At 62.0% G+C, this 23,381-nt stretch overlaps 1 protein-coding gene and 1 long non-coding RNA gene across 11 annotated transcripts; one reads left to right on the forward strand and one right to left on the reverse strand.

The window, feature by feature from the left end:
* Positions 1 to 302: 302 nt before the first annotated feature.
* On the reverse strand, positions 303 to 18,181 carry STK11 (serine/threonine kinase 11). Of its 10 annotated transcripts, XM_060145810.1 has the most exons (11): positions 17,174 to 18,172; positions 9,217 to 9,300; positions 8,325 to 8,414; positions 7,617 to 7,749; positions 7,390 to 7,526; positions 6,509 to 6,636; positions 4,251 to 4,308; positions 3,836 to 4,029; positions 2,154 to 2,257; positions 1,668 to 1,881; positions 708 to 841 (listed from the first exon to the last, which is right to left on the reverse strand). In XM_060145810.1, exons 1-10 carry the CDS (start codon positions 17,461 to 17,463, stop codon positions 1,684 to 1,686), a joined length of 1,416 nt encoding a protein of 471 aa, XP_060001793.1. In that variant the 5' UTR covers positions 17,464 to 18,172; the 3' UTR covers positions 708 to 841; positions 1,668 to 1,683. The 10 variants fall into 10 exon arrangements, 6 of the variants coding, with proteins under 6 accessions (XP_060001791.1, XP_060001794.1, XP_060001793.1 ...); XM_060145808.1 differs by lacking the exon at positions 2,154 to 2,257 and having other exon boundaries at positions 303 to 841; positions 17,174 to 18,162; XM_060145812.1 differs by lacking the exon at positions 2,154 to 2,257 and having other exon boundaries at positions 1,668 to 1,886; positions 17,174 to 18,161.
* Positions 18,182 to 18,875: 694 nt separating this feature from the next.
* LOC132518765 (uncharacterized) lies at positions 18,876 to 22,040 on the forward strand. The gene is made up of 3 exons (XR_009539950.1): positions 18,876 to 18,933; positions 19,250 to 19,321; positions 21,776 to 22,040. It is a non-coding gene; the product is annotated as an uncharacterized LOC132518765 (long non-coding RNA).
* The last annotated feature ends 1,341 nt before the right edge of the window (positions 22,041 to 23,381 follow it).

The following is a 23,381-nucleotide window of genomic DNA, read 5'->3' on the forward strand; positions in this document are numbered from 1 at the left end:
GGATCAGGCCCCCCTGGCCACTGCACTGTGGAGCTGTGGCCCCTGGGCTGAGCAGAGGGGCCTGTGGAGCTCTGGGGAAGCCGGGTCACCAGAAAGCACAGAGATCCAGCATGGCCAGAGGCAGACACGCGTGGGAGGCCCACGTTTCCACCCGGCACCACCAGCAAGACCTGCAGACCCGGGCCAGCCCGTCCACTGTGGGGTCCACAAAGGGCCCCAGGCTCAGGCTCAGACTCACACCCCCCCCACCTGACAGCACGTCCTGCCACCCACAGTTCCCAAACATCCCTCACAACCACAGCTCAAATCCACCTGTTTTATTTTTTCTTAAAAAAGAAGAAAAAAGAACCAACCAAACAATGAAAACAAGGCAGCCGCCGGGCTCCCCTGGGCACTGGGCATGCATCTCGGTCGACAGGCCCACTTGTCCTGCCCGTCCCGCTGAGGCTGTGGTTGGTGGGAACACATCACCAGGTGTGGGAGGCGCTAACGAGCGGCAGAGTAAAAAGAGGGGTTGGGGCGGGCGAGAACCAGTAGTCTCAACGTAAAGTGCATGGCGAGGGCTGGCGTGGGGCCGCGCCGGGCCCACTCCCTCCTCCCCCGGCGGGGGGAAGGGGCTCAGCACAGGATTGCAGTCAGCAGGAGGTCGTGTCCACCGGCCACCAGGGGAGGGCGGACCCCAGTCCCTGCTGTCCCCCAACCACAGCCCTCCAGGACACTCCGGCTTCCGGAGGGGCAGTCAGCACGAAGGGTGCAGCGGCCGCCTTCCTGGGCAGTGGGCGGCAGGCCAGCAGTCGGCGGGAAGACTGAGCAGGACCTGGCCGGGGCTCCTGGAAACAGGCTGAGACCAGAACAGAAGGTGGGTCACTTTTGGGTCAACGAAAGGCCCTGCATCCCAGGAAGCAGGCCCCCCTGAGGCCGCCCAGAGGGTGGGGAAACTGAGGCCTGGTCATGCCTCAGTGCTGTCAGACGCCTCAGGAGGCTAGGGAGGGCTGCGCTGCCTCAAGAGCCACCCCGGGCATCTCTGGCCACCTGGTGGGATTAAGCACGGCCTTTCTGCCACGGAACCGGGCCTCCCTCCAAAGAGTTCCTACCCCACCTGGCTGGTTCTGCTGCTGGCATACAAATTCCTTGGGAGGTGTTTCAGGGGCAGCTCCCTGGGAGAGGGGACATGGCTCGACAGGGGCTGTAGCCTCAGGCCCCTACCCCACTGCTCACATCCTGAGCAGGCGATGGGGTCTCCAGTGCCTCTGGGGCCCAATCACCCTTTGTGGACTGGGCGGTCAGGGCTGGGAAGAGGAAGCAGGGAGGGGAGATGACGGCCTCAGTCAGAGCCCAGCCCCTCCTGACCTGCTCACCCCCCAACCCCCAGCCTGGTCTGACGCCAGCATCGCCCTGTCTCAGAAGCAGCCTGGCGGGGTGGGGGTGAGCCCCGCAGGTCTGCAAGACAGGCTGCCGGCTTAGGGGCCCTGATCCTGCACACGCCGCCCCCCGACCCCAGTGTGTGGCCAATGCCCTGATGAAAGTGACCTCCAACCCAGACCCCGGGGGCGACAGGCACAGGCCGTGACAGTGACACCAGCCAAGCAGGACAGTGACACCAGCCAAGCAGGGCAGTGCCCACGGCACACCCCCAACCCATTCCTCCGGTCCCCGCCACTTCCCACCTGCAGGCGGCCACCCTCACTGCTGCTTGCAGGCTGACAGCCGGCGAATCTTGCTGCTGGCCGAGCAGGCCTTGCGGGCGGGGTTGGAGGCGGCACTGGCCCGGCGCTCCGCCCTCGACCTGGCGCTCAACTGGGCTGACTCGGTGCCATTCACACACACGGCTTTGGGCGGGCCCCGGCTCTGTGCGCTCCGCCCAGCCTCCTCCTCCGGGACCTGTCCTAGGAAGGAGAAGGCAAACTTGTGCTGACTGGGGGTTCCCGACCAACACGCCCCCAGCGCCCCGCCTGCCCGGGCCCAGGGCACCTCCACCACCTGTCCCACCAGGTCCTGCCAATGGGGAGCAGCGGGGCTGGCCTTCGAGCCGGCTGGGGCGGGGCCCAGCCTACGCTCACCTGCCTGTTCAGGTGTGAGTGGAGCCCTGCACTCAGGTGGGTGGGAACACGGTGGACATCAGGGACCTGGGGCCCGAGCCTTGGCTCTCTCACCTGTGCGATGGCCAGACCTCGCTGGGCCCCGTGGGACTCGGAGGGGCTGGGCTCGGGCCGGGTGTCCGGACTCGCCGTCTCTCCCACAAGAGCCCGCCCCGGCTCTCCACGCCGGCACAAACGGAGAGGCCGTCACAGGTGCCTGCCATGCCCCGGCCCCAACCGTGTGGGCTGCCAGTGCTCACCGGGTCCCAGGGCCACTGGCCCGGGGCCGCCCGCCCCACTCTGTCCCCGCTGAGGCGTGGCGGGAGGGAAGGGTGAGGGAAGCCCGTGCTGCCCACGGTGCACCCCCCTCCCATGGATGTCGGCAGGAAACTGCCTGCAGCTGCCTCAAGCCCATCTCCTCCGCACACGGAGCCCCGTCTCCACCAATGGCATCCTGTGCCTGACTCAGCCTCTGAACCTAGCCGGGAGGCACCGGCCCGTGACCGAGAAGCGTCTCAGGTCAGAACCCAGAGCGTGGGGCAGTGTCAGCTGCCTGCTCTGAAGGGGGAGGGGGGCTGCAGGGGCGCTGAGCACCGAAACTCTGCGCAGATCACCTGGGGCCCAGCCTCTGGCACCGTGACCACGGTCGGAGGGTGGCTGGAGGGCACGGGATCTGCCCCACATGCCCTCAAGGCACTGGGGCCAGTGGCCCCGACCAACCAACACCCGGCCCAAGGCCCAGCACCAGCCCTCAGGGTGGACGGCAGGACCAGGGACCCAGGGGAGCAGCTGAGAGCCAGCCTCTGACCGTGACCACACGACAGGACCAGAACGGGAGAAGCCCCAACACGGCCTTCTGCCGGCCCACGGGCAGGTCAGCGAGAAGCGGCTGCCCAACCTCAGCACAGGACCGTCCGTCCCCACGTCTCATGTGGAGGACGTTCCCAGGCCAGGGATCTGGCTCCGGCCCAGAGAGCCGCTCTTGAACAAGCCCTCCCCCACCCAGGCAAAGCAGCCCCAAGCCTCTGGAACAGGCCTGAAGAGACGGTGTGTGGTCAGTGCCTCTACAGCCGGCTGACCAGCAAGGCTCACGCCCAGGCACCTGTCCCGGGGCCCTAGTGCCTCTGAGAGACAGGACACCTTGCTTCTATCCTGTGGAAAGGACGGAGGATCCAGGAGGCCTCAGGACTGGACCGTGGCCAGGGTTCCCAGGGCGGGGCATCCCACCTGACCCCAGGACCCCATGGGGAACAGCTGCAGCCAGATGCACCAGAGGCCTGAGTGTGCCCCCAGGAGAGTGGGACACGCGGACCCACCCTGGGGCTGCTCCCTGGAGGCCCCACTGGCCACCCTGCACACGGGCTCTTTCTACAGTAAACGCCTAAGCCCTAGGCAGCGAGCCGGAAAGAAACAAGCATGACCCGCACACGCTCAGCGGGGCAGACCTTTATGCAGGAGCCTGCGGAACCAGCCCCGGGATAGCACAGCACCGCGGGGAGGCGGGTGGGGCAGCGCTACACTAGGGCCCGAGCTCTGCCCGGAGCTCCTCGGCGGCCCTGGCCTCAGCTTCCTCTCCAGAAAGGTCTGAGCACTGGCTCTCCTGCGGGTCTCTCTCTCTAAGCCCTGCCTCAGACGCCTCCTCGCCACCTGGGGAAGAAGGCCACTCGTCAGAAGGGTGGCCACTGCGGGGAGGGCCACTGGACCCTCGGGCCGGGGGCGGGGCCTCCCCACTTCTCCCGTGATCCCCGGGGACTCACCGGGCACCGTGAAGTCCTGAGTGTAGATGATGTCGTCCTCAATGTCGAAGAGCTCGTCATCCGCAGCGTCGGCACAGCCGTGCAGGTCCTCCAGGTAGGGCACCACTGTCATGCCGCGCCACCGGTCCTTGCAGTCCGCGCTTGGCGGGATGGGCACCGGCTCCTCGGCCGGCGGGTGCTTCTTCCGGAACCAGCTGCGGAAGCCAGCGGGTCACGGCAGCCGGAGGCTTGCCTGGCTCACCATGTGGGCCCACCCCCAATTCCCGCTGAGAACCACGCGGGGTGGGAGAGGGAGAAGGGGCCCAACGGGAGAGACTGAGCCAGCAAGACCCCCGCAGCCCTGACCTCCCCCTCCCCTGCTCCCACTTGCTCTCACCACATGGGCCCCCAAGTGGGGAGCCCTGCAGGGACTCACCTGTGCTGCCGGATCTGCTGTATGGAAAACCGCTTGGCCGGCTCGTATTCCAGCATCCCTGCCGGGGAGACCAGCGGTGGGTGCAGGGGCCAGCATGGGCAGAGGGCCCTCCCCTGCCTGGGAGAGGTGGGGACGCCCGTGGGTGCCCGTACAGGGGAGGGGGTGGCGTGAGTGAGCGGAGCCCCCTCCCCTGCAGGCCTGGCCTCTACAGCTGGGTGCCCAGCACGGGGGCAGATGCTAAGCCCCCAGCTGAACGGAGAAGGACACAGCTGGGGCCGTCTCCCTGTCTTGACACGAGGGGCTGCCCGGCAGACACTACAAAGCCAGGTTGGGAGGACCAAGACCAAAAAAGGCTGGGACGCAGGACGGACAGCCCACCCCAGTGACCCTGAACCTGTTCACACGCCCTAAGGAGACAAAGCACATGGCTCGCCCCTGCTGGTGCCCACCGGCTTTGGCCAGCAAAGCCTGTGACTGGCCATTCTAGCTAGGACACCAAAGCCCCCCGAGGCAGTGGCAGGAGAACCGGAGGCCTCGAGGGCAACACACCGTATGTAGACATTGGTGTGAGGGCCTTTTGCCTGGCACCCGGACACTCAGAAGGGGCAAGGCTGACCTGCAGGCTGTGCTGGGCTGGCCCGAAGCAGCAAAGGGCGGCACCCCCCCCCCAGGGCTGCAGGGGGCCCAGGGCCCAAGGTCCCCAGCCCCCACCATGCTCAAGTGCCCACCCCCTTCCCCACGGGAGGACCGAGCGTGACGCAGAGAGGGGGATGGGGGCGGCAGGGCTCTGCACACCACCTCTTGGAGGTGCCTTTGTTCTCAGGAAACGAGAGGCCATTTCAGAAGCTGGGGCTCAGAGAGCTGAGTGTCTGAGTGATGTGAGAGAGGAGGAAAGGTCAGGGTCGCGGGCTCGCTGCAGGAGGGCAGGGCCAGCGCGGTGTTCCAGACACTCACGGGGGAGGCGGCTCAACAGCCCAGTGGCCGGGAGGAGCCTGCATGCGGAGTGCAGTGCAAAGGCCCTGAGGCAGGCCTGGGCGGAGGAAGCGAGAATGGGACACCCTGCCTGGACCTGGGGACAGGGACACGGGTGCCCTCTGCCATCTCGTCGGCCCCTCCTGGGGCTGTTTTGAGCGTTTATGAGAGCGAGGGTGGCAACAGATCATCATCTGTGTCACTGGAGCAAAGAAAGCTCCGTACAGAGGAAACTCCAACCCACCAGCCCCTGGCGAGGGAAGGAGAGTCCGAAACAACAGCTCACCGCCTGCAACAGCCCTCGGCCCTCAGTGGAGCTGGGGGAGGCCGGGGGCACGCTCCAGGCACCCCCAAGGACGGGGCCCACGAGCTGCTAAGGAGCGCTCAGGTGGGGAGGGCTGGGACTGAGCCAGCCGGGCCACCGCCTCCCGCTTGCTGGCTCCTCCCACATTCCAAGAAGACCCCAGGCAGGCGGTACGCCCACCCCTCTGAGGGTCCTGGGGCAGCTGGCAATGCAGGCCTGGACTGCGGGGGGCGGGGGGGGGGGGCCGCAGAGCACTGGGAACGCGGCTGCCCAGCTTCATTTCACCTTCACTAACAAGCCAAAGAACCGGCGAGACTCAGTCATCAGAAAGCTCAGGCGCCACGCAGGGCTGTGAAGATCCTCTTGGCTGTGCCTCACACGAAGGCCGGGCACTGACCCAGCGTCCAGCACAAGCCGAGGGTCAGGTCAGTTACACAGAGCCCGGGACTGTGGGCAGGGAACCTAGGACGGTGCCGGTCACACAGGGCGATACCCTGCATGTGCTGCGTCATCAAAACTAACTTCAGGCAAGCCCCAGGATGCTGGTGTGGCTCTCACCCATCCACGCCCAGACAGGCCCCTGCCATACACAGACAGCGCCACCTGCTGTACAGGCCGGGAACTGCAGCAGGAAGAGCCCCCCCCCCCCCGCAGGAGACCCCCACTCAGCAGGCGGACTGGGGTCCCCGCTGCTACTTCACTGTAGGGATGGGGGATCAGAACAGGGTGGAACGAAGGCCCAGGGCAGGCAGTGGAGCCCAGAGGAGCCAGCGGCCCCTCGCAGGCGCCCCTGCGCCCACTGCTCTCCACACCCGACTAGGCTCTGCACCACCCCGCCCCGCCCCGCCCCATGTCGGGGAACTGCACAGAGAAGGGTCGGCCCACGGGAAACCCACGGGGGCCCCAGTACCCGCCGCCAGCCCACCCACCCCACCCACCCCACCCACCCCTACAGCCCAGCCTCCTGCCTCGAGGGCCTCACCTTTGAGCAGGTCTGAGAGTGGGGGGCCGCAATCCCCCGGGATGGTGTAGTCCCCCTTCCCGATGTTCTCAAACAGTTTGTAGATATTGTCCCCCTCGAACGGGTACAGGCCTGTCGTGATGTTGTAGCTGCGGCCCCAGGAAGGACAGACCAGTCAGGAGGGCCTGCCTCGCGCCCCAGCCTGGAGCCAGTCTGGTCCCGAACCTTAACCACCCCCACCTGTGGGGACTTGGACTTGGTGAGGAGAATGTTCTGGAACACATGGTGGTGGCGGCTCACTAGGAAAATATGGAAAGCCACCGGATGGCACGCTCTGACACGGTGGGTCAACGGTATATGAGTCAGCTCTCAGAAACATGAAACGGGACACCCACGCCACTGGCTGCGCGCACAGGGGGCTGCAGCGTGAACTCGCCTCGGGCAGGAGAGGCTTCCAGAGAACACAGGCCCACCCAGTGCCGCCTGAGCTCATGGAGGAACAGACGACTACGTGGCGGCGTCTGGGTCAGGGGTACGCAGCGGTGGGCCGAGCATCGCCGGCGACTCATGGTGTCTGAGAATTCTCAGCCCCAGGAGTCAGGATGGAAACACCCACCCAACAGCGACTGTGGCCGGTGTGGGAAGCAGCGCAGGTGGAGACCAGCACAAGCCCAAGGTGGGCGGGGGCCAGGAGGATGGCCGGTCCCAGTGCCTGTCTCCCCACCCATGGGGGCTCCTGACCCTGGCTCTGTGGCCTTCACAGACTCTAGGGGGCGGCAGCAGCTGGGGGACCTGCCAGGAGGGGCAGGTCAGGGAAGCCTGGAGCCCAGACGGGGTACCTGGGGCTGGGGGGGTGATGGAGGACCCCTGGGGTGGAGGGACCCAGGCCCAGGGGCACTTACAGTGTGACCCCAGCTGACCAGATGTCCACCTTGAAGCCAGAGAAGGTGTCCAGGCCATTGGCGATCTCGGGCGGCTGGAACGCGGGGGAACCCTGGCTCGTCCGGCACGTGTCGTCCTCGGCAAACGGGTGCAGGGCCTGTAGCAGCACCAGACAGCCCTCAGGGAGCGGCCCTCGGCGGGGCCGGGACCCCACCCCGGGTCTGGCTTGGGGGTGGGGGGCACCTACCTCGGCCACGCCCAGGTCGGAGATCTTGAGCGTGCCACCCGTGGTGAGCAGCAGGTTGCCGGGCTTGATGTCCTTGTGCACGATGCCCTGGCTGTGCAGGTACTCCAGGCCGTCCACCAGCTGGCAGAAGTACCTGCAGGGCACAGCCTCTGTGACCCACCGCACCAAGAGGCGCGGCCCCACCTGTCGGGAACCTCAGCTGCCTGCAGCGACCCAGCGGGACCAAGGATGGGAGGCCGAGGCTCAGGGGCCGTCGGTGCCGGGCAGCCCATCAGGGAACCAGAGGGCCAGTGGCTGGGCTGAGCCACTCCTGGGCCCCCGCTGCAGTAGCTCCCACCACGGGCACCTGCCCCAGCTGCCCCCCCGGCCTGGGCAGCCCAGGGGCCCTGCTATCACCCCAACCTCTATGGCCTGGATACAGCCCTGCTGCCCCCCCGTCCTCCCTGAGGCCAGGGACCCAGGCCAACCCACTGACCCCTCACACCACAGGCCAGCTGGTCCTACAGCAATCGGGTGTTAGGGGTTGACTGCCCAGGAGAACTAGCCAGCCGGGGCAGGACAGGCCGCTGTCAGCAGCTTCCCAAGCACAGGAGGCCCCAAAGCCTCGGTGGCGGCCACAGTGGGGCAGGGAGGTGCACAGAGAGGAGCTTGGACCCGTGAGTGACCGGGCGGGGGCGGAGGGGGCAACAGTGGGGTCCGCACGCTCACCCGTGGGCCTGGCACACGGGGAAGCGCTTCTCGGGCACGCTGTCCAGCATCTCCTGCATGCCGCACACGCAGTACTCCATCACCATATACGTGCGGCAGTGCTAAGGAAGGCACTCTCAGCCAAGCCTCTGCCCCAGATGGGCCATCCCCAGGGAACAGACAGATGCCAGGGGGTGAAGGCTGCACTAGTGCAGTGAGCTGGAGACCCCAGAGGGATCACAGGTGCTGCAGGAAGCCCCCCGGTCATTCCACACCCCAAGGAGGAGCTCAAGCCCCAGCCCTGGCCCCCAAAGGAGCGAGGAGGGGCGTGCTGGCCCTGTGGAGAGAAGGCCTGAGCAGGGGCGGGAGGCCAGGGAGAGACGAGGGCAGCACAGGGGTGGGGCTGCGGAGCAGGGGTGGGGAGCCCAGGGCCAGGCTGAAGCCCCCCAGCCGCATCTACACCGTGGAGGGGCAGCCCTGCGACTAGGATGGAGAGGACCCCCATCACCCTGCATCCAGCGAGTCAGTGACAGGCCCCTCTGCGACACAGGCCCCTCAGCAGGCCCTGGGGCCCCTATACCCTGCTTCTCGGAGCTGCAGCCCAGGAGTAAAGGGCGAAGGCCGAGGACACTCCCAGTACACCACTGCCGCAGTGACACACTCCCCATCCCTTCCCCCATGCATCCGCCACAGGCCAGGGCGCACAGGCCCCCAAACAGAAGCCAGGAAAGCGTCTTGCTCCTGGGACCAGGCTGACAGCAGGGCCCCAGCTCCACTTGAGAACAGGAGATCTAAGCAGAGAACCAGCCTGCATCCTGCAGCGCCCCCCGTGGGCACTCACTGGAGAGGGGCCCCAGCCCCAAGGTCGGCAGCGCTCAGGGAACACCTGGCACCCCGAGCCCCAAAAGGATATATCTTCTGCTTCTCCTCGTTGTACAGCACGTCCACCAGCTGGATGACGTTTTTGTGCCGTAACCTCCTCAGCAGCTGGATTTCCCTGAAGACAGAGGACGGAGGCGTCAGCCAAGCCCCTTGGCCCGGCAGTGCCGCCAGCCCCCAGGAACCGTGCAGAGGGCAGCACCGGAGTGAGCAGCTCCGCACAGGGGCAGCTAGTCCTGGGCATGTCCCCGAGCCCAGCAACACGACCAGGCCCCGTACCTGCATTTTAACTGAAGACGCACAGAGACCACAGCGAAGGCCGTGCGGGGACAGCAGGAGAGCACGCGGGAGTTGGGGCTCCAGCCAGGTCCCCGCATCCCCCCACCCACTCCTCCCTCTGGAACTGAAGCCCAGGCTCCCCGCCGCTGTTAGGGCAGCTCCACGAGGACTCCCTGCAGGAGCTGGGGGCGGGGGGGGGGGCCGGGCAGCTCCGCAGAAGGTTGAACAGTCACCAACTGACCCAGCACCTCCAATCAGGGCACGTGCCCGGGAGGACCGAGAGCACGGCGACCCGGTCACACGTGCTCATGGCAGCACTGTCCACGGGAGCCCAAGGGCGGATACAACTCCAGTGTCCCTCCACACATGGGAACATCACTCAACCCTGAGAAGAGGTGAAAGCCCTGACACTCGCTACAGCGTGGACGGACCCTGAAACACGATGCTCAGTGAGAGAAGCCAGACACAGAAGGACACACAGTGTGTGATTCCATTGATGGGCAACGTCCAGAACAGGCCAGTCTACAGACAGAGAGTGGGTTCCTGGTTGTCAGGGACTGGGGATGGGATGGGGTGACTGATGAGGACAGGACTTCCTTTTGGGGTAACGGAATGTTCTGGAACTAGACAAAGATGAGAGTTGCTACGAAGATACTAAATGTCACCGAATTGCATGATATGTGAATAATACGTCAATAAAGATTTTTTAAAGTCCTCACCGGGAAGCCCAACCATGAAACATAAGACCAGCTGGGCAGGTGAGGGGTCCCCAACGTCATGAGACCCGAGGCGCATGCCTCCCACTGTCCACATTCCATGAAGAGGTCGCCTATTCCAGGAAGCCGTTCCTGACCACACCCCACCCTCGCACACCAGCACGGATCCTGTGCCTTCGACACCACCCACCCTCCCCAGCGTAGGTCCTCCTCCCATGCAGATTCCCTGGCCCGGCACTCATGCAGCCTCTGAAGGGAGGGTGCCCCGGAAACAGCATTTCTGTGTAGCACCCACTCCCCAGACCCATAGCACAGGAGGCCACCGACTTGCTGGAGGAAACACAGCTTTACAGCTGCTTCCCGTGAGCTCACTGCCTGCCTGGCCTGCCCCCCACCCCACTCCCACCCTCACCAGAGGGTTGCGGGGCGCAGCAGTAACTCTGCCCTCATTCCCCCCATCATTCCGCGCTTATCCCTAACCACCTGACCTCTGAGGTCTGGGATGCTGCACACATTTCAATCCACACCTGAGTGGGAGGGAGGGGAGGAGACTCACAGACGTTGGGGTCACCCTGGTTTACACCGCCTGACCTTTGGGATTTATCCTGGTGTCCAGTGTGAACAGGGATCACACTCAATTTTCCCCCAAATAAATGACACACAGTAGCTCCGCCTCAGCACTGTGACGTTGGCGTGTCCTGGGCTCTATGGGGTGTGGAGCAGCATCTGACCTCCACCCCTTTGATGCCAGGAGCCCCCCTCCCTCATCGTGACAACCACAGATGTCCCCAGGTATCGCCAGGTATCCCTGGGGGCAAGACGGCCCAGGTGAGAGTCCTGCTATAAAGGACCAGGAACGTCCTGGGGTGTGGGGAGCAGACCCTGTACCGCCCCTTCTGGCCTGTGAGCCCCTCCTGACCTCTGGCAAGTGCTCCCTGAACCTTCCCACCTCGGGCCCCAGTGCTGGTCCCCCAGATCTCACTCACTCACTCAGTCTTGCAACGGACGGACCTTACCAGGCCCCTGTGGGTCAGGCCCCGGTCAGGTGGGTGCCCTGTCCGTGGGGGCTTGGGTGCACCTCTGACGCTCCGGGTCCACCACCACTTGTCAGGGAGCGGCGCTGTGCCCCCAGGCGTCCTTCCCGCTCTCGCCCAGACCACCCCACAGCTCTGACTCCCAGCCTTGCTTGCTGCCAGCTCTCCGGGGCCAGAGCTCAGATCTGCTGACTCAAGGACCCTCCCCCGCGGGCAAGTCCCCTCCCTTTCTGACAGTCGAGGGCTGGTGGCCGCCCCGGGCCACACGGCACAGCAGCCTTTGTCATGACAGTGGTGACCAGGCCTTTGGGGTCCCTGCCAGGACTGAGTATAGAACTCCTCCTTGCAGGGGTCCCAGGGGCAGGGGTTCCAGGGGCAGGTGCAGAGCCAGCTCCCCTCAGAGACCAGTGTTTGGCACCTGCCGTCCACCCAGCCAGCCAAGTACCCGCTGAGCTACCTGGCCAGAGCCGCCATGGGGTCTGCGGCCCAGAAGGGAAGGGTGTCAGGTGGGGAGCAAGCTGTCGCGAGCTACAAGCTGGGGGGGGCTGAGGGGGGTGCCCAGCGCAGACTCTGACCCTGTGCCAGCCTCCCTGGGAAGCTGGCTCCGGGCACTCTCCCTCTCGTCTCCATCCAGAGGCGCTGCAGCGGCTAACTAAACCACACGTGTGGACACCAGAAGGCCCTTCGTACCTGGAGCCAACACGTGGCCACCACCTGGAGCGCTTACAGCCAGGCTTCAAGCAGCGTCTGCCGACCCAAGTGTGGGAACCCGCCTGAACTCAGACACAGGCTGCCAATAACACGCGTGGCAGCTCCGGGAGGGGGCCCCGCGGCTAGTCCAGGGGCCCCGGGGAGCTCACCCCAGGCCTTCCAAAGCGAGGACAAGCCCCATGGCTCTGCCTTCTGTGCCGTGAGATACCTGGGCCTGGAACCATCTTCCGGGCCGCACCTCCCCATCCGCCCACTGCCTTTGGGGCAAACTTCTGTGCGGGAGGAGGCGGACGGCAGCACCCCTCCCTCCACAATTAAACAGCTCACCCCCTACTCCGATGCCGACAAAGCCAGCCCTGAAGGGAGGTCCCCGCGCTGTGGGTGCGTCAAGCGCTCATGTGGTCAGTTAACCGCGATGGAAACCTCCTGGAGAAAAATGTGTAAGTTCCAGTATGGATACCAGAGAAGTGGCTACAGTGTCCAGCTCCTCCGAAAGAGGAGAACCACACCCACAGGCGACATGGAGATGTGCGCTCCGAGCGGGTAAAATGGGTGTGGAGGACCCCCGAGACATTCACTGCAGAGACCCGGCCAGGGAGGAGCTGCTACACCTTCTCTGAGTTCTCCGTCTCCTACAAAGCACACCACTGACCGGAAAAATAGAAAAACAGTATTTAAAGAAAGAGGAAAAGCCAGGCGCTCAGCCAGGATGCAGGAAGTAAAGTGACAGGAAGCTGAGCCTTCCGGCCCGGCCGCAGCTGCTCAGGGCGGGTGTCACAGGGACCTGCCTGCAGTGCCGCCTGAGCAGAGCGGACTGCTGGGGATGGACTCGCTGACTACCCAGGAGGGAAACGGAAGAGCCCCTGGAGCTCACAGAGGAATGGAAAGGAGCTGCCACCACGGTCGCCCATCCCACAGCCGCCGGGGATGCACCCACCTCTTTCCCTCCAGACGGGGATGGTGACAGGCATGGGTCCACAGAGAGCAGGGGAGGGGACGATGGCAGCTCTGGACGAGGGACACTGAGCAAGACCCCCCTCACCCCTTGGCCTCTCTGCTGATGCTTCTAATCATATGGCAAGAGGCCATCGGGGATCCGGGAGAGAGACTAAAATGAGGAGGAATTCACTAAAAGTGAAGTTCAACACAAACACTCGCTCACGCAGCTTCCCAGAAGCACAATTCCTAACGGGCACCAAGTGGGGACAACCCGAATGTCCACTGACGGTTGAGTGGATACACCACGTCCCTCCACACCCGGGAACATCACCTGAAAAGGGGTGAAGCACTGACACTCACTACCACGTGGATGGACCCTGAGAACACGATGCTCAGTGAGAGAAGCCAGACACAGAAGGACCCACGGTGTGTGATTCCACTGGTGGGAAACGTCCAGAACAGGCAAATCCATAGAGACAGGGAGTGGGTTCCTGGCTGTCAGGGGCTGGGGGAGTGAATGCTGATGGGGGCGGGGCTCCTGTTGAGGGGATGGGAGGGATGTCCTGGAATTAGAGGTTATGGTTACACTCTCTGAAAATACTAAACGACACTGAGTTACCTGTTAATAGTTGAATTTTACGTCACGTAAATTATGTCTCATTAAAGCCGTTAAAAGAACGAATCGCCGTGTAAAAGAACGAATCGCCGTGCAGCATGAGGTCAACATGGGATAAAGGGCAGCTTTGATGTGATTCCCAACACACTCCTGAGTGAGGAGCCAGTGTCCCCCCCCACCCCCTGCGCCACAGCCTGGGGTGTATCCCAATGGCCCCTGAGCTCCCACTGCACCTCACAGTCACACCCCTTGGCCAGGGAAGGACCAGACAGGGAGGCCGCGAGGACGTTCAGTGCGGGGCGCCTCAGTGGACCAGCCGTGCCCTATCGCTGCCAGCCTGGCCTCACGGCAGAATCCTTCCCAATGGGGGGTGGGGGGCAGGTGCCCAGCAGATGCCAGGACCTGGCAGAGGCCACTCAGGACGGGAACAAAGGCCAGCAAAGTCCAGGCTCTGCTGTACGTGCTAAAATCCCAACCACTCACCCCCCAGGTTTAAGTACCTGCCAGTCGCTACTGGCCTGGCCAAGGGAGGCCCAGCCTAGAGACTGGCGTCGGCCTGCTGGGACCCAGCCACACGGGCAGGGACGCCGATGAAGGAGGCTGGCAGGGCCGCGAGCCGCCCAGCACCGGCCCCGCACGGCTAAGTGCCCGCACCCCGCATACACTGGGTACAGACCCTGACCTGCCTCACACAGACGGGCCGTGGGGCACACAGACTGCCCTGGCCGCTGTACGCTTCTAAACAGCTGATGAAAGCCCACAAAGAACAGTATCTTGGGACAGGTGAGAATCCCGTGAGCGGGGCCCATCTGCCACCCAACTTCCCCGGGGGGTTGCGTCAGAGGGGCGTGTGCCCACCGTCTGTATGGGTGCGAAACCCCACGGCTGCCCCCAGCCAGGGAGGCGCCAGCGCGGCTTCTGCTGCCAACCGGGAAAGCAAGCAGGTACAACTTACTGTTGAAAATGATCTTTAGGGGAGTTTAATTTTTCATTAAAAAGTGCTTGGATAGGTGACGAAAACATGCTAAACAAAGGCTCGAAGGGAGCGTGGCAAAGGCATTAGTATTAAAACGATGAGTAATTTCTGTCTTCTCGGTGATTTTCAGAACTTTCGTGTTTTACAATAAGAGCAAATTAGTCTTTGTGAGCAAGAGGGGGACAAGCACAGACCCACAGCAGCCCTCCTGGGAAGAGCCACAAGGGGGGAGGACCTCCTTTAACACAAAGTGCATTCTTTAAGGAAAAGCTTCCCATCCCAACTGGAGCTGGAGGACTCCTGAGGCTTCTCTGGAAAATTCTGGATGCTTCACTCCAAGAGAAGAGTCTGGAGTTGAGTTCATTAAGTCTCTCCAAGACAAAGGAGCCTTTTTTCCCTGCAGCCGCCTGGCGGCAAGGCTGACCCAGAAGCCTGGATCTCTGGGCCGGGGAGTGGACACCCAGCCCTTGCTTGAGCCCAGGGCCTCACCTCCTCCGGCCTCCAACCCGGGGCACTCTGTCAGGACTCAGAACAAGGGGACAGGGTGCCTCCGAGCAGGGCGCGCCCCCTCACAGCGCCCAAGGAAGGAGGAGCAGTGGGTTTTAACCCGCAGCCGCATACCCAGCAGGTCCTCACGCCACACGCTGCAGACGGCAGGTGAACGCACGGGGCCAGCGCTGCGCTCCAAGGGGCCTCAGAGAGGTGAAGACCTGCGCTTCTAGGGCTAAGCTGGAGGAACCGGCCCAGGCCCTGCAGCTGTGACACCTCGTGTTGACTGCCAGGCCGGCTGTGGACCGCCAACCACTCTGCCTCCTGGGCCTCAGTTTCCCCTCCGGTTCTTCGGATGGACACTGTGTCTCCACAGCTCCTGGGACCGTGGCTGACCGCTCAGGAAACGAGGACTGGGAGCCAGCAGGCTGCGACCCTCCAGTGGGGCAGCAGAGTGTGAGGGTACGCTTTGGGTGGTGAACGAACGTCCCCTAACTTGACCTTGAGCATGTGCATTTGCATGTGGGGAGGGCCTTTATCACGTGTACATCATGCTTTGGCAGAAGTGGCCGCTCGACACCTCCATCAGCTCTGCTGCCCCCAGTCCACGCCCCTGGACGCGTGCACTCCCTGAAGCCCCAGGGATGGCCAGCAGGGTGGGCTTGGGCGACTCTAGCCAGACAGATCAGTTGGGGCTGGAAAGGAGCCTGGCCCCTTGGGGACGGACTCTGGGAACCCCTCCTACCTCGGGGTGCTACTCCCAAGAGGCTGGGGCCTGGGGTGCCAAAGCAGCCCAGCGTAAAGCACCGGCACCAGAACACCTCCATGGACCCAGGCTGACCTCAGGCGGAGGGAGGGTGCATCCATTCTGCAAGAGCACAGCACCGCGTTCCCTGGACAGATCCAGGGATGAGGCCTAAGAGGAGCCAGGAGGACGAGGACCAGCCCTGGAGAGTGGGGGGGCCCAACCCGGAGCAACGGCCAACTGGCATCCCAAGGGCCACGTCTCCCCCACACGCTTCTGCCTTAATGAGAAAATGTGACTTAGAAGCAGGGAGTGGGGATCTGATGAGAGGCATGGCCTCGCTTGGCCCACAGGAGGGCACCCGCTGTCCCCTGGCCTGTCTCCCCAGGACACCGGTGGCCCCTGCCCCACCCCCACCCTGCAGGTAAGAGACGGGCGCAGAGAACTGAACAACTGGCCCTGGGGCGCCTGGCCCCACCTTCGCCGGGGGTCCACAGCTGGGGCACTGACCACAGCCAATCAGGTCTCAGCACCCTGCTCCCCGACTTGACCACCCTAGGCAGCCCAGAGCAGGCAAAAACAGCTGGGCAGCGCGCTGTCACACTGCATGAGAGCAGGGGGGCCAGGAGGAGGGAATGAAAGTGGATCTGGGAGCAGCACTCCCAGTACCGGCCAAGGTCACCAGCCAGTCCCGCTGCCGCCTGGCCCGTGAGATAAACCCCTCGGCTCGGGCAGGGCAGCAGCGATAAGGATGGGTGGCCCCTCCTGAAACCAGCAAGAGGGATGGAGGCAGGGCTCCCACTGTCCTGGCGGCGGTGGGGTCTGCACACAGACCCCACCATCTCTGGGATGTCAAGGGGCAGACGGGTGCCTGAAAAAATACGTGTAAAAAGTTTGCGGGGTCACAAGTTGACCCCCTTCTCAGGAGTCACCGGGCCTGCGACTCGCCAAAGTGTCCTGTGTCACATCCCAGGAAAGTGAGAAAGGGCGAAGTTCCCCCCTGCTGACTGATAAGCCGGTGCAAACAATTATTTTTGGCAACCGCACGGTCCCCCTCCAACAGGATAAACAAACCGCGTGTCCCCAGCCCTACTAAGAGCCGCGCGCTGCGCGGAAACCTGCCGGCGGCGGGCAGGCCCCTTTCCGAGCCCAACTGCTCTCAGCCAAACCAACGCCGGCCGCTTCCGCCGGGCACCTCAGCCCTCCGGACAGCCGGGAGGGCAGAGGGGGTGAGGGGCGCCCCCTTCCGAAGAGGGTTCCGCATCGGCCGAGAGCACAGGACGCCCAACCGCAACAAGCTAGTCTGACTTCACCAAAGTACCCTAGCGAGTTGCCCACGACCTTCCCCGGCTGGTCGGCTCGGGTGTTTAAGGAAAGAGAGGACGAAAAGAAGAAAGCGAGAAATGGAGGGAGAAGAAAGGGAGGAAAGGAGGAAGGAGGGGGCCGCCCAGCGGCCCGCGCCCCCACCCAGGAAGCCCGCACTTACTTCTTTACGTTGGCCTCCCCGTTGGGGATCCTCCGCAACTTCTTCTTCTTGAGAATTTTGACGGCTCTCCGGCACAGCGTCTCCGAGTCCAGCACCTCCTTCACCTTGCCGTACGACCCCTCCCCCAGCAGGTCCCCCATTAGGTACTTGCCGATGAGCTTGGCCCGCTTGCGGCGGGGCTGGTAGATGACCTCGGTGGAGTCGATGCGGTGGATGAACGTGTCCATCCCCACCGACATCAGCTCGCCCTCTGTAAACATGCCCAGCTGCTGCGGGTCCGCCACCTCCATCCTAGACCCCAGGCCTCCGACTCCCGCCGGCGGTCCCTTATCCCCTTTCTGAGCTTCGCGGTGGACGGTTCTTCCGTTTGTCACCCCCCCCCCAAATTCCCTTCTTCAAAAATAAAAGTCAACAAAATCTCAAAAAAAGAAAAAAAAAAAAAAGGAAAACCCTTCTTGGAAAAGAAACGATTGTACTGAACGTGAGTTCAAGAGGCGCGCCTGGTCCAGAGCCCGGGCAACCGGGCGTGCGCAGCGTCCCAAGTTTGGGGGCCGCCCGGCCTCGCAGCTTCGAGGCGGGCCGGCGCGTCCACGGGGGCCCTCGAGAGGCCGGTGGGGCCGGGAAGTGCTAGGTCATTCTCCAGGGACTTTAGACCCTCGAACGAACACGGCCGCGGCAGAGTCGAGTCTTCTCCGCGCCATCCATTACCAGCGGCCCATGGCGCGCGCCGGGGGCCCCGCACAGGCCGGCCCCGGGGCCCCCAGAGCTGGGCAGGCGAGCTTAGCCGGGGGCCGGGCGCGCCTCTCGGGGGCGTCTCCCGCCGACCTCGCCGTCCGGGGAGCCCGAAACGCCGGCAGGTGCGTGTCCTGAGCGCGCGGGGCACCTCCGTCCGGCCCAGCCGGCTCCCGCCAGCGCCGGGGCAGCCCGGGGCCCGCCAGCCGCAAGGAACAAGCCCCGTCCGAGCCGCCCACTGCCCGGGCGCCCGCACACCGGCCCGGGACCCCGAGCGGCCGCGCGGGCCCGGCGGGCGCCCCTCCCCAAACGGCAGCCCGCGCTCGCTCTCCGCCCGAACGCCGTCGGCCGCGGGCCGCGGGCCGCGCGGGGCTCCGGGCGGCCGAGGCGGCGCAGGCCGCAGGCCCCGGGCCGGGGTTCCGGAGGCCGCCGGAGCCCGGGCGGCGCGTCCCCCGCCGCGGCCGCCGCGCGCGTGGAGCAGGCGGGGCGGCGCGGGGACCCAGCCCATGCAAGGCGGCCGCACTGCCGGCCGGCGCCCGCCGCCGCTGCCGCCGCGCCCCGCCTCACTCGCGGGGGCCCCGGGCCGCCTCCCCCTTCCGCGCCCGACACGCCGCCGCCATCTTGTTTACCTCCTCCCCCGCCCTGGGCCGCCGCGCCGCCGCACGCCCGCCGCGGGCCCGCCCCTCGCGGCACCGACGTGCACGCCCGTTGGCCGAGCCGGCCTGCCCCGCCCCCTAAGCGAGCCCCGCCGCCGCCCCCCATTGGGCCGTTTGGACCCAGGCGGGCGCCCGAGCGGGGATTGGCTCAAGCCCGGCCCCGCCCCAGGGGTGGATACTCCTTGATCATTGGTCCGCGGGGGCGACCGTCAATGGGAGGGGGCGGGAAACAGGCGTGTGGAGGCGAGGCCACGACGCTGACCTGGGAGGGGTTGGGGGCTGGGGGCGGAGGTCGCTAGTGCCAACAGTGTCCTCGGAACCGGCGGGGTCGGAGCGCAGCTCTTGCGGCCGGGACGCGGCTCGGGGACCCTGGTGGGTGCCTACCAGGGCCTCTCCCCCGAAACCCCGTTTGAGGCTAGGTCAAGGGTCAAAAAGTAGCAGAAAGTGGCCAATTCGAGGCAAAAAGCCTTTAAGAATCTCTCGGCCTAGATCGTGAGAGAAGTGCGCTGGGCCGAGTCTGCCCAGAGAAACTCACGGGCTAAAATTCAGAACCCAGCTGGGATGGTGCCAGCAAAGTGCTTTGGATGAAAAACAAACAGTTGGCAAAATACTACGTCTTAATGAAACTGAAAATACTTCCAGGCCTGTGTTGTTGTTTTTTTTTTACCTTTCTGTTTTTTATCATTAGATTCTTACTTTGCCGGAACAAACTGCTTGAGTGGAAACGTTGGGAGCTGACACCATCGGATTTGAGCTCCAGGTTGGTGGTTCTGAGCCTGACACCTGTGAACTACCTAAACCTATGTGCAAAATTGAGTGTGCGCATGTGCTTGTTCTTGGGGACATCCGTGAGTTTCATCAGATTCTCAAATGACCCACAGAAGAGGGATTGCTGTGGCTTTGGGGGTGGGGGGCCACAAGTCACACCAACATACCAACAAGTCCTAATCAGACCATGTGGATTAGCCTGAGATTTCTAAATCATAAAGATCAGAGCAGAAACCACTGAAACAGAATAGAAAAAGAATAGCGAAGGGCTTCCCTGGTGGCGCAGTGGTTGAGAGTCCGCCTGCCGATGCAGGGGACGCGGGTTCGTGCCCCGGTCCGGGAGGATCCCACGTGCCGCGGAGCGGCTGGGCCCGTGAGCCATGGCCGCTGAGCCTGCGCGTTCGGAAAAGTTAAAAAAATTAAATTAAATTAAAAAAAGAATAGCGAAAATCGATGAAGCCAAAAGATCGGTCTTTGAAAAGATAAAAACAATTGATAAAACTCTAGCCAGACTGACCAAGAAAAAAGGATGACCAGTATCAGGAATTAAAGAGGGGATATCACTACAGACCCTGCAGATATTACAAGGATTAGATATAGGAACAACTCTATGCCCATAAAGTCAACATGAAATGGACCGACACCTGAAAAGGCACTAAAATGAAAGCTTACTCAAGAAGAAATAGGTAATTTACATCATTTTATATCTATTAGAGAAATTAAATCTGTAGAGAAAAACCTTTCTTATTTTGGCTGCACAGCTTGTAGGATCTTAGTTCCCCCATCAGGGATTGAACCCAGGCCCATAGCAGTGAAAGCACAGAGTCCTAACCCCTGGACTGCCAGAGAATTCCTGGGAAAAACCTTTCAACAAAGACAATTAAGGTCCAGATGGTTTCATTCGTGAATGTCCATCAAACATTTTGGGAAGAAATAACATTGGTTTCAAACAATCTCTTCCAGAAAACTGAAGAAGAAGGAACACTGCCCAACTCCAATTCCTTTTAGTATTTTCTATGTTTTTGACTGCTGGCTTACGCCCAAATTTCTTGGAATCTGGGGTATTTGATAATTTTGGCATCTGTAGGCCTCACTCTCCTTCACTCCACCCCTCTCCTGATGTTCAGGACACATGGAAGGGACTTGGGAAATGTTTGGTGACCATTGCAGAAAGAGTCCATGAAGGTGAATCTCAGTTCAGACGCCACCTTTTCTGAGAAGTCCTCCTGATCATTCCCTTGAATGTAACCCCTTTCCAGTTTGATTTTCTTCTTAACACTTGTCACCAGCAGAAACTCTCATTTATACATTCTGTTACCCGTTTTTCTTCGGTGTCTGGAACTACGCTGGGAACTCTCTGAGGCAGAGCCTGGGTATGTCTTGGCCACTGCTGCATCCTCTGCAGTTTGAGCTGTGCTGTCCAGTACGGCAGCCACTGGCCACATGTGTCTGTTAAGCTCCTGTAATGTGGCTGCTGGAATTGAGATGTGCTGTGGGTGTAACCGCACACTGGAATTTGAAGCCTTAACGTGAAAACATGTTAACGTAATATATGCGTATATACATATATATATGCGTATATATGTATATCTTAATAATTGCAATGTGAAAACACCCAATAACTTACATTGATTACATGTTGAAATGATAAATTTTGGATATGTTAAGTTAAAATAAATGTTATTAAAATTAACCACTTCAGGGAATTCCCTGGCAGTACAGTGATTAGGACTCCACACTTCCACTGCTGGGAGCCCAGGTTCGATCCCTGGTCAGGGATCCCACAAGCTGTGCGGCACAGCAAAAAAATTAATTAATTAAATTCAATTAGGTTAACCACTTCATACCCACTAGGATGACTATGGTCAAAAAAAAAAAAAAAAAGAAAGGATGATAACAAGTATTGGCAAGGATGTGAACAAACTGGAACTTTCATATAGTTGGTGCAGCCGCTTTGGAAAAAAAGTTGAAAGTTTGACATTGAGTGACCACGTGGCCCAGTAATTCCACTCCTAGGTGTCTGCCCAAGAGAAATGGAAGCATACGTCCACACAAAAACTTGTACACAGATACTTGCAGGAGCATGATTCACAGTAGTCCAAAAGTAGAAACAACTCAAATGTCCATCAACAGATGACGGATAGACAGAATATGACATATCCACACACTGGAATAATATTCAGCCATGAAAAGGAATGAGTCATTGACACACATGGATGAACTTGAAAACACGGTGCTCAGTGAGAGAAGCCAGACACAGAAGGCCACCCAGTGTGATTCTATTGATGGGAAACATCCAAAACAGGCAAATCTGCAGAGACAGAGAGTGGATTCATGGTTGTCAAGGGCTGGGGGAGGGGCTGGGGGTGTTTGACTGCTGATGAGGACGGGGTTTCCTTTCCAGGTGATAGAATGTTCTAGAATCCTCCTTCCACCCTCCTTCCAGGTGACTGAGGTTTGCAGAGGCGAAGCCCCCGACCAGGTGCCTGGTGGAGCGGGCACTCACATCTCAGTGCCCAGCCTGGGAGCCCCCAGGAGCCCAGTAAGAATTCTAGCATCATCCTCTCCGGGTGATGCAGGCCTTGGAGCTGCCCAGCTGTCGTGCTTATGTAAGGTTCAAACCCAAGCCAGGCTAGCACAGAGCCAGTTTTGGGGGACCTTCCCAAGCACGATGAGGTTGAGACCCCTGTGAGGGCTGCTCTAAGCCTCAGCTGCGGAGCTGGTGGGGGGGAGGCGGGGGGGTGGGGGGTGGTGGAGTGCTGGGGGGGTTCCTGGCTTCTCCTATACCATTTCTCTGAGTGGGGGAGTAACAATACCGTGTCATCAAATATAAGAGCCATGGGAAGTGAGATATACTTTTACTTTATGAATCACCACAAAAAGAAAAGACTTAGCAGCCAGGGATGACACTTTGGACCTAGAGAGGCAGCATGACCTCTGGGACAGTAAACTGTGACACATGGGATTAGTAATAGGCCTAAGCCGTAGTTACAAATATCTACGGGAGCCCTGGGGAAAATGCTTTGCCAGCACGCTCTCACCCTCACCATGCTTCGGGTTCTGTTAAGGACCCTGGGTTACAGGTGGGGCCCAGGTTATAGAGGTGGGGGGCCCCAGGATGGGGTCTCAGGTTACCATTGAGGGGCTCCAGTTTCTAGGTGGGGTCCCCAGGTTATGCGTGGAGGCTCTAGGTTTAGGTGTGGGGCCCAGGTTACAGATGGGAGCCCCAGATTACAGGTAAGGGGCCCCAGGTTACAATGGGAGGCCTCAGGTTATAGACGGGGGCCGCAGGTTGTAGTGGGGGACCCAAGGTTATAGGTAGGGGGGCTCATGTTACAAGTGAGGGGCCCCAGGTTTGAGGTGGGGACCCCAGGTTATAAGTAGGAGCACCAGGTAATAGCAGGGGGCCCCAGGTTATAGGTGGGTGGCCTCAGATTATAAATAGAAGTCTCCAGGTTACAGGTGGGAGCCCCAGATGACAGGTAGGGGACTCCTGGTTATATGTTGGGGCCCCAGGTCATAGCAGGGGGCCCCAGGTTATACATGGAGCCCTCTAGGACTCAGGACTTTCCTCTGCCCCTGTCTCCTCCTGTGTACCCCATCCCTCTCACCTCTCACTTCTCCCAATCCCGCACAACTGTCACACACAGACACGCATACTCAGCAGGGCCCCAGACTTGCTCGCTCCCTCGCAGCCCCCTCGCTGACCCCCTTGCTTCCCTCAGCTCTGATAGCAAGACCCCTTCACCCATTCCGTGAGGACCGAGGAGGCAAAGGTCCTCCTGGACCCTCTCCTGGCCAGCTGCCCCACCCTGGGTCTCCTCCCACTTGGCGGGTCTCTTAAATGTTGGGCTCTGGGCCCCAGGACCACCCCTCTCCAGAGGCCCAGCTAAGCCCCCCACCTGCGGAGTGGGGCTCCCAGGAGCCGGAGGTGTCGTTTCAAAAACGGGGTCAGCCTCTGCCAGGAAGCCAGCCATGGTTAGGTTAGGGGCTGCGTCTGTGTGGGCCAGCGTGGCCGCCAGGGGGCGAGTGGGGATCGTGGCCGAGGTTAG

This window comes from Lagenorhynchus albirostris, chromosome 3 (assembly GCF_949774975.1).
Source record: "Lagenorhynchus albirostris chromosome 3, mLagAlb1.1, whole genome shotgun sequence".
Taxonomy (NCBI): domain Eukaryota; kingdom Metazoa; phylum Chordata; class Mammalia; order Artiodactyla; family Delphinidae; genus Lagenorhynchus; species Lagenorhynchus albirostris.

Bases quoted from the DNA above. Each gene is read 5' to 3' on its own strand.
- STK11 (XM_060145808.1), bottom strand. From the start codon at position 17,463: ATGGAGGTGGCGGACCCGCAGCAGCTGGGCATGTTTACAGAGGGCGAG. The intron at 9,301-17,173 runs GTAAGTGCGGGC...CTCTGTCTTCAG, and splicing joins GGGGAGGCCAACGTAAAGAA to GGAAATCCAGCTGCTGAGGA. The intron at 8,415-9,216 runs ATATCCTTTTGG...GCACTGCCGCAC, and splicing joins AACGAGGAGAAGCAGAAGAT to GTATATGGTGATGGAGTACT.